The sequence below is a fragment of the Ambystoma mexicanum genome, chromosome 5p (assembly GCF_040938575.1).
Source record: "Ambystoma mexicanum isolate Mex_15411 chromosome 5p, UKY_AmexF1_1, whole genome shotgun sequence".
In the NCBI taxonomy this organism is placed as follows: domain Eukaryota; kingdom Metazoa; phylum Chordata; class Amphibia; order Caudata; family Ambystomatidae; genus Ambystoma; species Ambystoma mexicanum.
In genome coordinates this window covers 786,478,825-786,492,004 of record NC_090930.1, presented here as the reverse complement: position 1 = coordinate 786,492,004, position 13,180 = coordinate 786,478,825, and the positions used below count along the sequence as shown (strand labels likewise).

General features: G+C 43.4%; 1 protein-coding gene across 2 annotated transcripts in view; it reads right to left on the bottom strand.

The window, feature by feature from the left end:
- Positions 1–236: 236 nt before the first annotated feature.
- The window catches only part of MLH1 (mutL homolog 1), a 949,066-nt gene continuing 936,122 nt past the window's right edge, over positions 237–13,180 (bottom strand). For both annotated transcript variants that reach the window (XM_069613203.1, XM_069613202.1), the window contains exon 19: positions 237–546. In XM_069613203.1, coding sequence (XP_069469304.1) covers positions 379–546 — 168 coding nt within the window. In that variant the 3' untranslated portion in view covers positions 237–378. The remainder of the gene's footprint in view (positions 547–13,180) is intronic.

The following is a 13,180-nucleotide window of genomic DNA, read 5'->3' as shown; positions in this document are numbered from 1 at the left end:
TGTAGGCTCTACAGACTCACATGATTCTTAGAAGCTGTACACAACCTGTTAAGCAATTTCTGATCTCCTGAAATATTTTCAATTACTTAATTGAAGTATTCTGAAAATCAAAGCATCAATTAGAATTGACGCAAGCTATGATACAAGTATGCACACACACACCCCTACCCCACCCCACCCGAGTAACACACGATGTCTAAAATGATCAATCACAGAAGAAAAATTAAGAACAAATATCACTATATGGACAAACACCTTTAGTACAAAGTAAGTTTTTTGAGAACAGGAATAGTCAACACAAATGGTACAAACAAAGAATTTTAAATGTAAAGAATTTTAACATATCAAATTTTGGTGGAAGTCCCAAAACAAAAGAATTCAACAACGCTCAAAAACTTTGTACAGATCAGATAAATTTGCAAGCTGCAGAATGCTTCCATCTTCCGTGAAGTGTTTAGGAGGTAGAAGATGTGTCCGAAAAGCTTTGTAAAGTATATGTTCAACCTTCCATTTCCATGAAGTCTGATTTGAACCACCGTCTGCATCCTGAAAGAGACAAAGTAGAGGTAAAACTTGCAGTAAATGCTGTCATTACATTGTTCATTAATTTTTTCAGGAATTACTAAAAGAATCCAGCAAAAAAATTGCAACCATGTTTGACATAAACACGATTGATTATCAGGCTTATCAAAGATGCTGCTAAAACACGAATAACAACCATATTCTAAATTTAAAGTATGGCTTTCAGGCACTCCTGTGTAATAGCCTACCTAGAAAATGTTTTGTGTAATGCGCCTAATGGACACGTAGAGTACAGAAGGCTGGTTTATATGTATTCAGTCTCAAAAGTTAATGAGCTGACCCTGTAACAGCAGAGATGTAAAGATTCCGCTGCTACAATGGGTCTCTCGATTCTCCCATGACAACAGCTCTCTGGGGCTCATATGGCAGTTCCAAGGTGCAGCAGCTGAGTCTGCATTTACCCTTTTGTCTGTGAAGACATGACGACCTTTGCAATAACACTATCAATTAACCTTAGGCTAGAACCTCATTGTCTTAAATTCGAAGTGGTTCCTGCAACTGTGCTTTTTAGGAGTTAAGCTTCCGGATACAGGTTTTTCATGGATAAGATTATCATGACCAAGATGCAATTCATGTCACACCACCACTGTGTTATTTAAATTACCAAACTCATTTGGCCTCATTCCGAGTTTGGAGGTAACCACGCCGCTATTTGCGGCATGGCTGCCTCCAAACTCGTTCCGATTCCGCCCTGCTGAATGGAGCAATCACCGGTCCATTCCAAGGTTGGCGGGACCGGTAATTCCCCATTCACCAGGGCCCTTCCGCATTCCCATTTCAGCCCCCATAGGGCTCAATGGGAATGGGGAAGGCGCCAATAACGGTACCGTAAATTACGGTACCGTTATTAGCTCTAAAGTCCCTTTGCGGGTCCCGTCCTTAACGCCTGCTAAAAGCATGCGTTAAGGAAGGACCCACAAAGGGAACTCGTAGTAGGGCGGTAAGGGTTTAACGGCACCGGTCTCGTTACCGGTGACCATTAACCCTTACCGCCCTACTTGTAATGAGGCCCATTCACTTTTAAATGCACCATTAAGCTAACTACTAGTGTACTTGTTTCCTTTGTCCGTAAACTTTAATCATCTATGTCTTGGTTCTCTCAGTTTCTCTCGTCTATTAACATCCTAGACAGCATGTTATATAGGGAACACAAAAAAAGTTTTCAGCTTTAAAATGTATTCTTGTCCATGACAGTTTACCAAATTTCACCTGCTGCTGATCAGGCCAGATGTGAGCATATGCCAAATTTGGCAAAGTTTTATCAACATTTTGTTGCCCAAAAACATTTCTAAAAAGTGTTTATTGCATTACTATTTCAAAAGAGCATGAAATAAAATACTTTCAGGACGCATATCTCAAAACCGTCAGCTATGATGTACATGATTTTAGGCATCTACCTACCTCTTACTTGAATTGGTGTACAGTATTTTTATTTTATTGTTTAAAGTGTGGACGTAGCTCGAGAGCAGCAGCGCGCTGTACAGAATGTGGGTGGCAGGTATGTTTAACAGTAGCGCAGTACTGTGAGGTCTGTGCGTTGGTATGTGCATCCAATGAAATAAGTTCTTGGTTAGGTGTTGTTGAAAGGGTCATGTTTTGAGTATACCGAGCTGACACCGGGATCGAGTTCGAGAGGGTGCATGACAAGAGGATTGTTTGCAGGCACTCTATTTGTGGACAAATTGTGATTCAAGCCGGTTGGTCGATTTGCTGTGCAAGAAGCGTGTACCACCAGATATGTGGAGTTTAGCCACCAGGTACGCTGGTGTGCTATTCATGACTGCTTTGTAGATGATACATGCAGCCTTGAACAGTATCCTTGCTTGGAGTGGAAGCCAAAGTAGTTTGCGTAGGATGGGGTAATTTGGTTAAATTTGCATGCTTCTATAATAAAATGTGCTGCAGTGTGGTGGACTGTTTTTAGGGGAGACAAGTGAGCAGCTGGGAGCCCTGTCAGGTGAGCATTTCCTCCCATCAATAGGCGAGACCACAAGGGCTTGTACTACTGTCTGCAAGTCCTCCGGCAGGAAGAATGGTTTGAATTTTCAAAGGATAGAGATTCTGAGCCAGGCTATTTGGGCCTTCTTGGCTATGTGTTTCTGGAAGGACAGATTCCTGTCAATGGTGAAGACTAAGGATTTTTCTGAATCAGACTTGTGGATCAAATCCTTCTAGGCACATATAATTGAGCCATTTTTGGACATTTTTTTTTTTTAGCGGTCAGACCATTGCGGATGAATTCAGTCTAGGATGGGTTTAGTTTGAGGTAGGCAGTCGACATCCAGGACTGTATGATGGCTAGGTAATCGCAGAGGAGACGAGTTATGTTGTGCATGCTATTTACTCTCATGTACAACTGAGTATCTTCTGCGTATTGGTGAATGGCTAAATTGGGATCTTTGAGGAGAGTACCCAGAGGCTCTATATAAAGGTTAAAAAGGATTGGTGATAGGATGGAGCATTGGGGGAATCCACAGGACAGCTGGAGTCGGTTACAATGCAACAACCTCATCTTGACAGCCAGGTGTCTGCCTGAGAGGTAGGAGGTAAACCAGTTAAGGACAGTGCCAGAGAATCCCATCCTGTCAGCAAGGAGGCAGAGAAGGATGCAGTGGTCGACGGTGTCAAATGCAGCAGAGAGGCCAAGGAGGACGAGGAGGCATGAGTCGCCCTTATCCCCTGCTAAAGCATACAGTGAATGCATTTAGAAAATAAGATCAGCCAGACTGGAGATATTCACTTTCAAAGTATATTGTTATGTTCATAAATGTGCAGTACGCATGCAGGGTCATCACAGAACACATGAGATAATCAGCCACCCACCAACACACAAGCACACCAGACACACACAAAACCTTAAACTCACTTTTAAAAACACAAATTGTAAAATAAGCAGAACGCACAAGATAATCCACAGCCCCCAACATACAGACACACACACCACTCAAACATGTGCAATGGCACATCATCACAACATATACAAATTGAAGCACAAAACTAAAAATCATTCACCACAGCAACATACCGCGCACTGTCAATCACATCAACACCACACAATAGCAAACAATCACAGCATGCTAATATGATACATACAATACATAGAAAGAAATAACACACCAAACAGATGCAGGAAATTGGTCTCTGCTCACATAAGAGCGCATCGGTTAAATGCACATTACCCCAAACTATGCACATTCAACACAAAAACATACACCCTCACACAAACTGAATCAACACACAAACGGATAACCACAGAAACTATTACTATGCAGCATATACTCAATCACACACCATCACAACATGTAAAAAGCAGAACAAAAGCACATGCCACACATACTTGGAAAACACATTCACACCCACAATCACAAACCATCACAACATGTAAACAGAAATCCTTGGAACAAAAAACAGACATCAACATACTGCACACAACATAACTCTAGAATACATACCCAGACAATATATCTTCATTCACTCTAGGCAACACCATCCCAACATGCATAACACAAATACATGTGTAAGAAAATCCCTGTATGGACACCTAAGAGCAATGTCACTGTAGGTCAAATTACATCAGGACACACCATAGCAAAAACTACATTCATACAAAATCCAACAAACTTCAAATTAAAACTTAGCTAACTCTTGTCATGGATACCTTCCGCTAAATATGTACACAACAAATATGCTTCAACACCTTTATTCCGCTTTAGCACGCAAAGGGAATGAAAGATGATCGATAGTATGGAAAAATGGAACATTTAAGGTAAGCATGAGAGAAAGGCAGATATCTTCATGTATAGTGTCAGGGCTTAAGTTAAAGGGACTAGTGGCCAGAGTCCATCCCTAGTCTGAGTTCAAACAAACACCTGACCATCCGCCCATGACAGTGTTCTGCAAGCAACTCACAGTCACATGGGTCTAAAGTGTGATCCTGCTTGTTGTCCTGGCTCTTGGAATCATATAATATGATGATTTACTTGGTCTTGGCCAGAGTCTTGGTATTGGCATGGCCTTTGCTTTGGGCCCTTGTCCCGCATGAGGCAATGTTACCTGAATAAGCCCAGTATTGGTTACGCTGGCATTGTCAGGGATCTCAGCCCTACTGGAAACTGATTTCTTTACCCCACACGTAGGTTCTCAGAGTGTGTGCAAGACCTCTTTATATGGGCTAATGCCCTTGAACCTCTAACCAGAGGTTAAGCCAAAACCCTGCTACTTATCCAAGGGTCGACTCCTAGCAGTCATTGGGCCAGGCTTTTCTGCAGAACTTCCTATGCTAGCCCCCCTCCTCAACCTGAAATCTCTTAAAGGGATGGTCTAGTAAAAAATTTTATTTAAAAAATAGATAGACCACATAAAAAAAAAAAAATACTAGCATCCTCCGTTTTAAAACTTCCTATGTAAAATTTTGAGCTATTCAAGCTCAAAATTCGAAAAAGCAAGCACAGGGGCGCAGCCATTTTGTGAAATGGAGGCCCTCCTGTGCTGGCTTTTGCTTTTGCGGCACTAATGAAGGAAAAGCCAGCCAGCTGTAGTAAACAAAGTCTACCGCTGGGTGGCTTTCCCTTCATTAGTGCCGGGACTCGGAGGACGCGGACCGGAGACCAGAGCAGGAAAGCTGCAGCTGAATCTCGGTAAGTGCCATTTATTTTTTTTACAAAAAATAAGCACCAGCTGCGGTTTTTTTTTCTAAGTTTTCCGGGCTGGAGGAGCCCGGAAAACTTAGAAATAAAACCGCAGCTTTAAAAACGTTGTATTTATGTTTGCGGTCGCTTTTGAAGCGACCGCAAACAAATACAACGTTATTGTGTTGGAAAACGCTGCAGTTTTAAAACTGCAGCGTTTTCCAACACAACCGCGTTGTGTCTGCCTGAATCTGCTTTACCATTTGGGGCTCTCGGGCTCCCCACGGGGAGCCCGAGAGCCCCAAATGGAAAAGCAGATTCTGGCAGACACAACGCGGCATTGCGGAAAACAACCGCGTTGTGTCTGCCTGAATCTGCTTTACCATTTGGGGCTCTCGGGCTCCCCATAACTCAGTGTTGTGCCTCGAGGCGTCCACATAAACTGCGGTGTAGGAAACAGAAAGAATGAACAAACTGAATAATACACAGGAGACAGTACTATTCACATTATGCTCCGTTTATTTATAGTCTTGAAGTGCCCGTGCCTTTCACTTACCTTACGTCACTTCCTTCTCTCAAGCTTCACATAATGATGAGGTGTGGAACCACATCCAACCAAATGATACAACAGTACAATCTCCCTTGAACGTATGCCCTTTGAAGACCATTACTTCATTTCATCTAGCAACCTGACCGGCTTCCTCATGGATCATTTAAGTATTATGCTTGAGATGGGTTGTTCAGCTTTTTCCTCATAATTGTTCGGGTGGAACAGTTCATCCCGTGCCGTGCCATCGGGATGGCCCCTTTCATCTTGAAGAAAGAGGAGTTCCGAGTTATTCTACTTTTGTTTTCTTCAGCAATTACCATCAATGCCTTCCTTTTGGTGGCAGTCATAGCTTCAGGGTGTTAAGGAGTGGTTGCTTTATCAGTAACTGTTTGACAGACAAGCACTTTGTTTCTAACCTTTAATCTGGAGTCTCTTGCCTTCCTTCTGGATCAGCATTTTGTTTCATGAGCTCCTTTCTTCAAAAGTCAGTTTCTCTGATTTGCTTATCCACGGGATGTGTCACCTGTTTGTCCTGTATGTCCTGTACTTGAGGTATCCTTGTACTCACCTGTCGGCCAAACATCACTGATGAGTGACTTATATGAGTTGTGCTGGGTGGTGTCTCTGAGGAGCTGATATAACACTTGCTCAAAAGATTTGTTTGTCAGTTGCGCGATGCGTAGGGACTTTTTGGTGTTGCTCATGGTTTTTCTACAGTGCTGTTTGCCTGTGGTCATAAAGGAGTAATCCTTCTATGCTGAAAACCCATATAATCAGGGAATGCTCTGAAATCAATGCTTGTGAAAGGAGGTCCGTTATCAGACTTCAATATCTTCGAAACACCATAGGAAGTGAATGTTTTATCAAGTGCCGGAATTACCCCTGATGCGTGAATTAATTTGAGTAGATGGACATGTGGAGTATTCGTCCATGAAAACAAATGCATAATACCCCCACTGGAGTCTGGCTGAGAAATTCGATCGCTACCTGACGGGGGTATGGGAAGAGGTTGCTGTGTCATGCGTAGTGGTACAGACTGGGCATGTAGATGGTGGGTCCTGCATATGTTGCAGTTGTTGATGGCTGCTTCAAAGATCTTGTCCATACCCGAGAACCACAACATTTCCGCTGCATCCATTTTGTGGATTCCATGCCCGGTGACCCTCGAGCTACCACTATTTTCTGTTGTAGTTGGGTTGAAATGACTTTGGTCTCATTCTTGAGGATGAGGTTATCCATTCCCACTGATATTTGATCTTTAACCAAATGCAAAACATGCATGCTTCAGAGGAACTTCGACCCATCGCTTTGATGTGTTTCCATTTTCCCGAATCAATCATTATTTTAACGGTGGGCAGAAGTGGGTAAGGGTGAGGATGCTGTGCAATGTCTTATAATGAAACACATTCAGGCTTAGCCTGCTCAGCGACATAATTGATGTATCTGTCCGCCACTGAAGACTTTCTCGAGTTGGACTCAAGAGGGTAAGATAAGAAGTCAGCCGTAACACATCTTTCCCTGAATTATGGTACATTTGTAGTCACGTAGTCTGAGGCCCCACCTCGCAATTCTGGGTGGCATTCATGCCTTAGGGTTTTCAAATATGGCCTTGAGTGCTTGGTAGTCTGTTATAATGGTAAATGCTTTCCCATAAAGAAAGACCACAACTTTTCCAGAGCATGCATTTGGTGGATTCCATGCCCTGGTGACTCTTGTGGCATTCCCATCGTAGCGCTACTGCTGCCAGATGCTTTAGACTGTACCACTCCACGCTGAACTTTATCATAGCGCGGTAAGATCAGCCACAGAACTATATGACCAGTAAATTAAGTGCTGATGCCGGACACTATGTATGCATGCTGTGAGTCCCTGCATACCCCCCGGCACCCCTCCCTGTTTTATTAACACTGTAATGGCATATTATTGAATGTACATTGCCACTCCCTCCACGTGATACCATCATTACTGCCTACGATTGGAACGCCATTCTTTATTATGCCTGCTTTGACTGCCTAGAAAAAGATTGCCAATACCAATTGTATGAAACTTGTATTGACGTTTTAGCAGCCCAACTTACTGTTAGCTGCAAGTGCAAACCTGTGTGTCGTGGCCCCATAGTGATTAGATCGCTTACACCTCCACTGGCACCTTAGCTAATGCCCAATAAGAGCTTTGCAGAAACTAACTGCCTGAAATTACTCTTAATAATAATAATTTAGCATTTATATAGTGCTATGAACCCTCAGGTATCTGAGCACTGCTTATTATTACCCACGGTGTGTGGTTCTCATCATTCAATCTCGGAAGGATGAAAAGCTGAGTTTGGCCCTGCCGGGATTCGAACCTGCGTCAGCAGGCTCTGCACAGATGTCAAAGCGAGCGCTCTACTCGCTGTGCTATCAGACCGGCTTACCATCATTGAAGCCTACACACACCATGGTTCCCACTAATTCCTCAACACAACCACTAGCCCCTAATGTTTATTTCTTGCTTGGGGTTATTAGCTCTAGCACCCCTGATATTAGCCCAGAACCCCCCCCCCATCACATCACCCACCTTGAATCACCCATGCCCAACCACAGCAAGAAATACCAGGCTTGGCTCCAGACTGGGGAAATCTTACAAACAACCTCCTGCCGCCCTACTTATAAACAGCCACCCTCAATGCCCAAAAAAACTACCACTAAAAAAACGTTAAAGCCTCTATGAAAACCAGACGGATACCAATCACACCTAACCCACATGCCCATAATACCAGCTCTATATATATCATTGGGGCATTAATAAATGCTAGATCCCTAGTAGCCCATGCAGCCGATATTGCTGACCTGATTCTCGATAAAAAAATTTGATTTCCCTGCAATTACCGAGACCTGGCTACATGCAGTAGCATGCCTGTCCCTCCTTATCACTACCCCAGACAACTACACAGTTCACAGATTAGATAGAGAGTTGTCTAGAGGTGGTGGCATTTCTTTTATCGCTAAAGCCTCACAGTGAAACTACCCCTCTCTACCTCACGTACTATACATTTAAACTACAGACCTCCGGGACCAAATTAACACTGATCTCCGCCAACACGAACCCTTACTCGCAAATCCTCCTATTAGGTGATTTCAACCTAGGATTTAATGACCCTACTGACCACTCTGCACTTCTTGTGGCAAATTCCTTGTTTGAATTAGGCCTCATTCAGACAGCCCTCCTACCCACACATGATAAAGGAAGAATCCTTGACTGGGTACAACTAACATAACCTCTATCGAACCACTATCATGGATGGACCACTTCCTACTGACATTCAATCGGCAAGACTGCATACCTCCTAGCAAGATGAATGTTATTGCTCCATCCATTCCATCTAGAAATAGGGAAAACATTACGGTGGATAACCTCAAGCCTTTTCTTGAACCCCTGCCCAAACCCTTACCTTCCGCTGATCCAGCAGAGTTAGTGGAGCTGTACAACAAAACCATCGCCAAAGCCCTAGACTCTATTGGACCCTTAGAAATGCACAAAAGTAAACCTACTGCTCACCTGCACACATGGTTCACCCCTAAACTCAATGATTTAAGAAAAGAAAAAAGGAAATGTGAAACCACTTGGAAAAACAACCCATCTACAGCTAATAAAGATACCCTTTTAAAAATTACAGCTAACTAAAAAGAAGAAATTCTCTTAGCTAAACATGATGCATACAATGAATGGATTGATAAAGCTGGTTCTAGTACAAGAGAACTCTTTACCATCCTCAGAGAACTCGAATCTCCCACCCCCCGTACAGAAGACTGCATCAAGGACCAAAATTGGTGCACTAAAATTCAAGATGCCCTTGCCAATAAAATTACGCTGCCCCAAAACAAAATAGCCGACAAAAAAACTTAACCTGCCTCCTGAAGGTTATACCCAGAAACAGAGCCTTAACCTTCTTAAACCGACTCAACTATTTAAATTCACTTCAGTATCCCCCCCAGAGGTGAAAAAAATTATAGCCTCCCTCAAACCGACAGAATTGCTAAGGGGACTCATGCCCAGCCACCGGCATAAAAGAAGCAGCGAGTATACTTGCTCCCTTCATCACCTCGCTAATCAGTGCCTCCTTCGGTACATGCATCGTACCTACTAACTTGAAGAATTCATGGGTGCTTCCTCTTCTAAAAAAAAAAAATCTCTTGACCCTAGCATACCTACACATTTCAGACCAACCACAACAGTCCACTTTCTGTTAAAGATTATAGATAATGCAGCCTATAATCAGATACAAAATTATCTGGAGACCAATAAGCTACTCGGCCTCCGTCAATCAGGCTTTAGGCCCCAACACGGCACAGAAACAGCCTTGATTGACCTAAAGATCCAGATCGACGATCTGAAAGATTAAGAAAGCTCAGTCCTTCTGCTCTTGCTGGATCTGTCGGCCGCCTTTGATCTGGTTGATCACAAGGTTCTGTGCAAGCATCTTTCCACAACGGCTCACTTCTCAAAAGAAGCCACAGCATGGATCAATTCCTCCTTAAACAAAAGGTCCATGAGAGTATTTTCCGCGTCGGCTGCAGCTGACCCTATCCCCATATCTTGTGGAGTCCCACAGGGATCATGCGTATCACCTACCATGTATAATGCGTTCACCAAACCATTGTTTGATGACTTGGACCATCTGGGTGTCACCTACACCCAGATGACACTCAGATCCTTATACCGCTGAGAGGTGACTATGACAAAGACCTAGACCTTATAAACAGAATGTATCTCATCATTCAGGCATGGATGGCCACACATGGCCTATGCCTGAATGATGAGAAAATGAGCTGCTTCTCTTAGCCACCCCTATAAATATTACTAAACTGGGCGATCAATACCGCTCTTTCAATATCGATGGAAACAATGTCAAGGTCGCCAATGCGGTAAAAACACTGGGTTTCTACCTAGACTCCTGTTGAAAATGTGCAAACAGGTTAGTGCAACAGCCTCGGCAACAGCATATACCTGTATAATCATCCATGCCTGCAAACCCTTCCTTTCCACAAAAAGCTTTGTTACTCTGGCCAGAGCCTTAGTATTATCCGGTATTGACTGTTGTAATGCACTGTACCTAGGAGTCAATAAACACATTATTAAGAAACTCCAGATCCTGCAGAACAATGCACCAAGAACAGCCCTGAGCATTCCTCGTAGACAACATATCTCTTCAACTAGACGGGACAACAATTGGCTCTCTATCAAGGAAAGAATTCAATTTAAAACAGCATCTCTAACTCATAACTGTCTCAATAACTCAACCCCTCAGTATCTTATTGATAGATTCTCCAAAAACCACATTGCCCGACATACCAGATCATCAAATTCAGGCTGTCTACAAATACCTAGATAGAAAATTAAAAAAGCAGGCAGTAGTAGCTTCCCAGTCTTGGCCCCTCAACTCTGGAACTCACTCTCCATTACACTAAGATCTGACCAGTCCTTCCATAAATTTAGGAAATACACGAAAAACTGGCTTATCACCAATGAAGCACCCTACTAGTCCCATCAGCCCTCGTTAAACTGAACCATGTATAGTAAATCCGATCAACTTACACTGACTGTAAATACTAATTGCACACTCTGACTCTGCCCGCCTTATTTGTACATGGCCTTTGGTGTAAATAATATTAATTACTCTTCTTTGTAAATGACTGTATTTTCTCGTATTGCCTATTGTATATTTTTTGTGTGTAACTATGAAAATGCATATCCTTGCAATGCGCCCAGATACCCCCAGGTGTGGTACGCACTATAAATAAATAAACAAACAAAGAGGTGGAAATGTTCAAAAGTCCACATGACCGCCAAACTTTCCTTCTCTGGCTGTGAATAAGCCTGTTCCATTGCAATCAAGCTCCTGCTCACATATAAGACGATGCAACATGGGGTGGTAGACCGGGGCTTGCATTATGCTAATATGGCACTCAGACCAACCGCACTGCCATCAACCATGAGTTTAATGTCATAATTGGGTTAAAGTACGACATGCAGACTGATACTGCAAGCCTATTTCGGATGTCATTGAAAGTATCTAGGCACTGCGGGGACCACACAAAAGGCTGCCTGCCCTTCCTTGGTGGGATGGCAGAACAGCACACTGATGGTGGCGAAATACTGGATGTAGCTCCTGCAATAATCAAAAAAGCGATGGGTGGAAGGTTTTGAATAAATCTGAACCACTGGCACTGGTCTGGGCAACCTTCCACACCATCATTTTTTAGCCCATCTGCAAAATTGGAAAAGGGTCCAGCCATATGTTATGTTATGTTGATAATACCACGCACCGCTACCACCCAGGGGCAGTGTCCAGGCGCTTGCGTGGCTCTGCAAGAGAAGGGTGTGGGGAGGTCAGTGAGGATGAATGAGAGGATAGGTTCAGAACAAGGAGGAAGTGGCGTCTGAGTGTTGTTTTGCATGTGGGAGTTGGTGCGGGAGTCTCTGTGCGTTGTGCACACTGGTTAGATAGTGTCTATAAGGGATCCAGAGTTGCGGTTGGCAGTAAATGTAAGACTATCTGGTGTCTTGGTGTGTACTTGCATTGTTTGTTGACGGTTTTATGGACTATGTGGGGGGTTTACTGTCGGTGTAGTTACAGCATCTCAGTGATGATAGGTGTAAACATAGAATTGATTCTTGGTTTCTTTATGTGTAGTGTGGCTAGCCCATGGTCTGGTGTATGTTGGAGGAGCAGGAAGGGGAAGTGGGTTAGAGGGAAGAGGGAAGATGGTTTCGGCTGCCATTTTAGTGAGAAAACAAATCCTATTTTGCCCAGAAAATCAGACCACCTTGTGTCAGCCCAAGGCCCTTTTCACAGCTCTTAAATCTCTTTGATAAACTGTGCACCTAGTGTCAAGTCGACCCAGGAGCTCTGTGACTCTTTATCCCAGTTCTTCATTAGGAAGATCAAGATTATTCGTGCCAACATTTCAGCTAGCTCTGCATTAGCTGCTACTACATCCACTCTTGGTAATGTACCTTCTGACTATGTCATGGGTACTATGCGATCGGGTTCGTCTTCTTTCCCTCTTTTCACTGAAGAGTCGGTATTCAAGGCCATTCAACAGATCAAATCCAGCGCTCCATTCGATGTGGTGCTTCAGAGTTTTGAAGAAGATTTCATCTGACCTTCTAGGGCCTATCATAGAAGCTGTAAATACTTCCTGCCAGTCGGGATATATCCCGCCTGAGCTAAAGGCTGCTATGGTAATTACCCTTTTAAAAAAACCTTTGCTGGACCCTTCTTTACCATCTCATTTCTGTCCTATTACTCTTCTCCCAGCCCTCATGAAACTCTTGGAATCACTGGTTTCTCCTCTCCTGTTTTCTTTAGTGGGCCCAGTCTGGTTTTCGGCCGGAAAGGGGCACTGATGTTAGACCATAAACAATCCTATAGTATGTA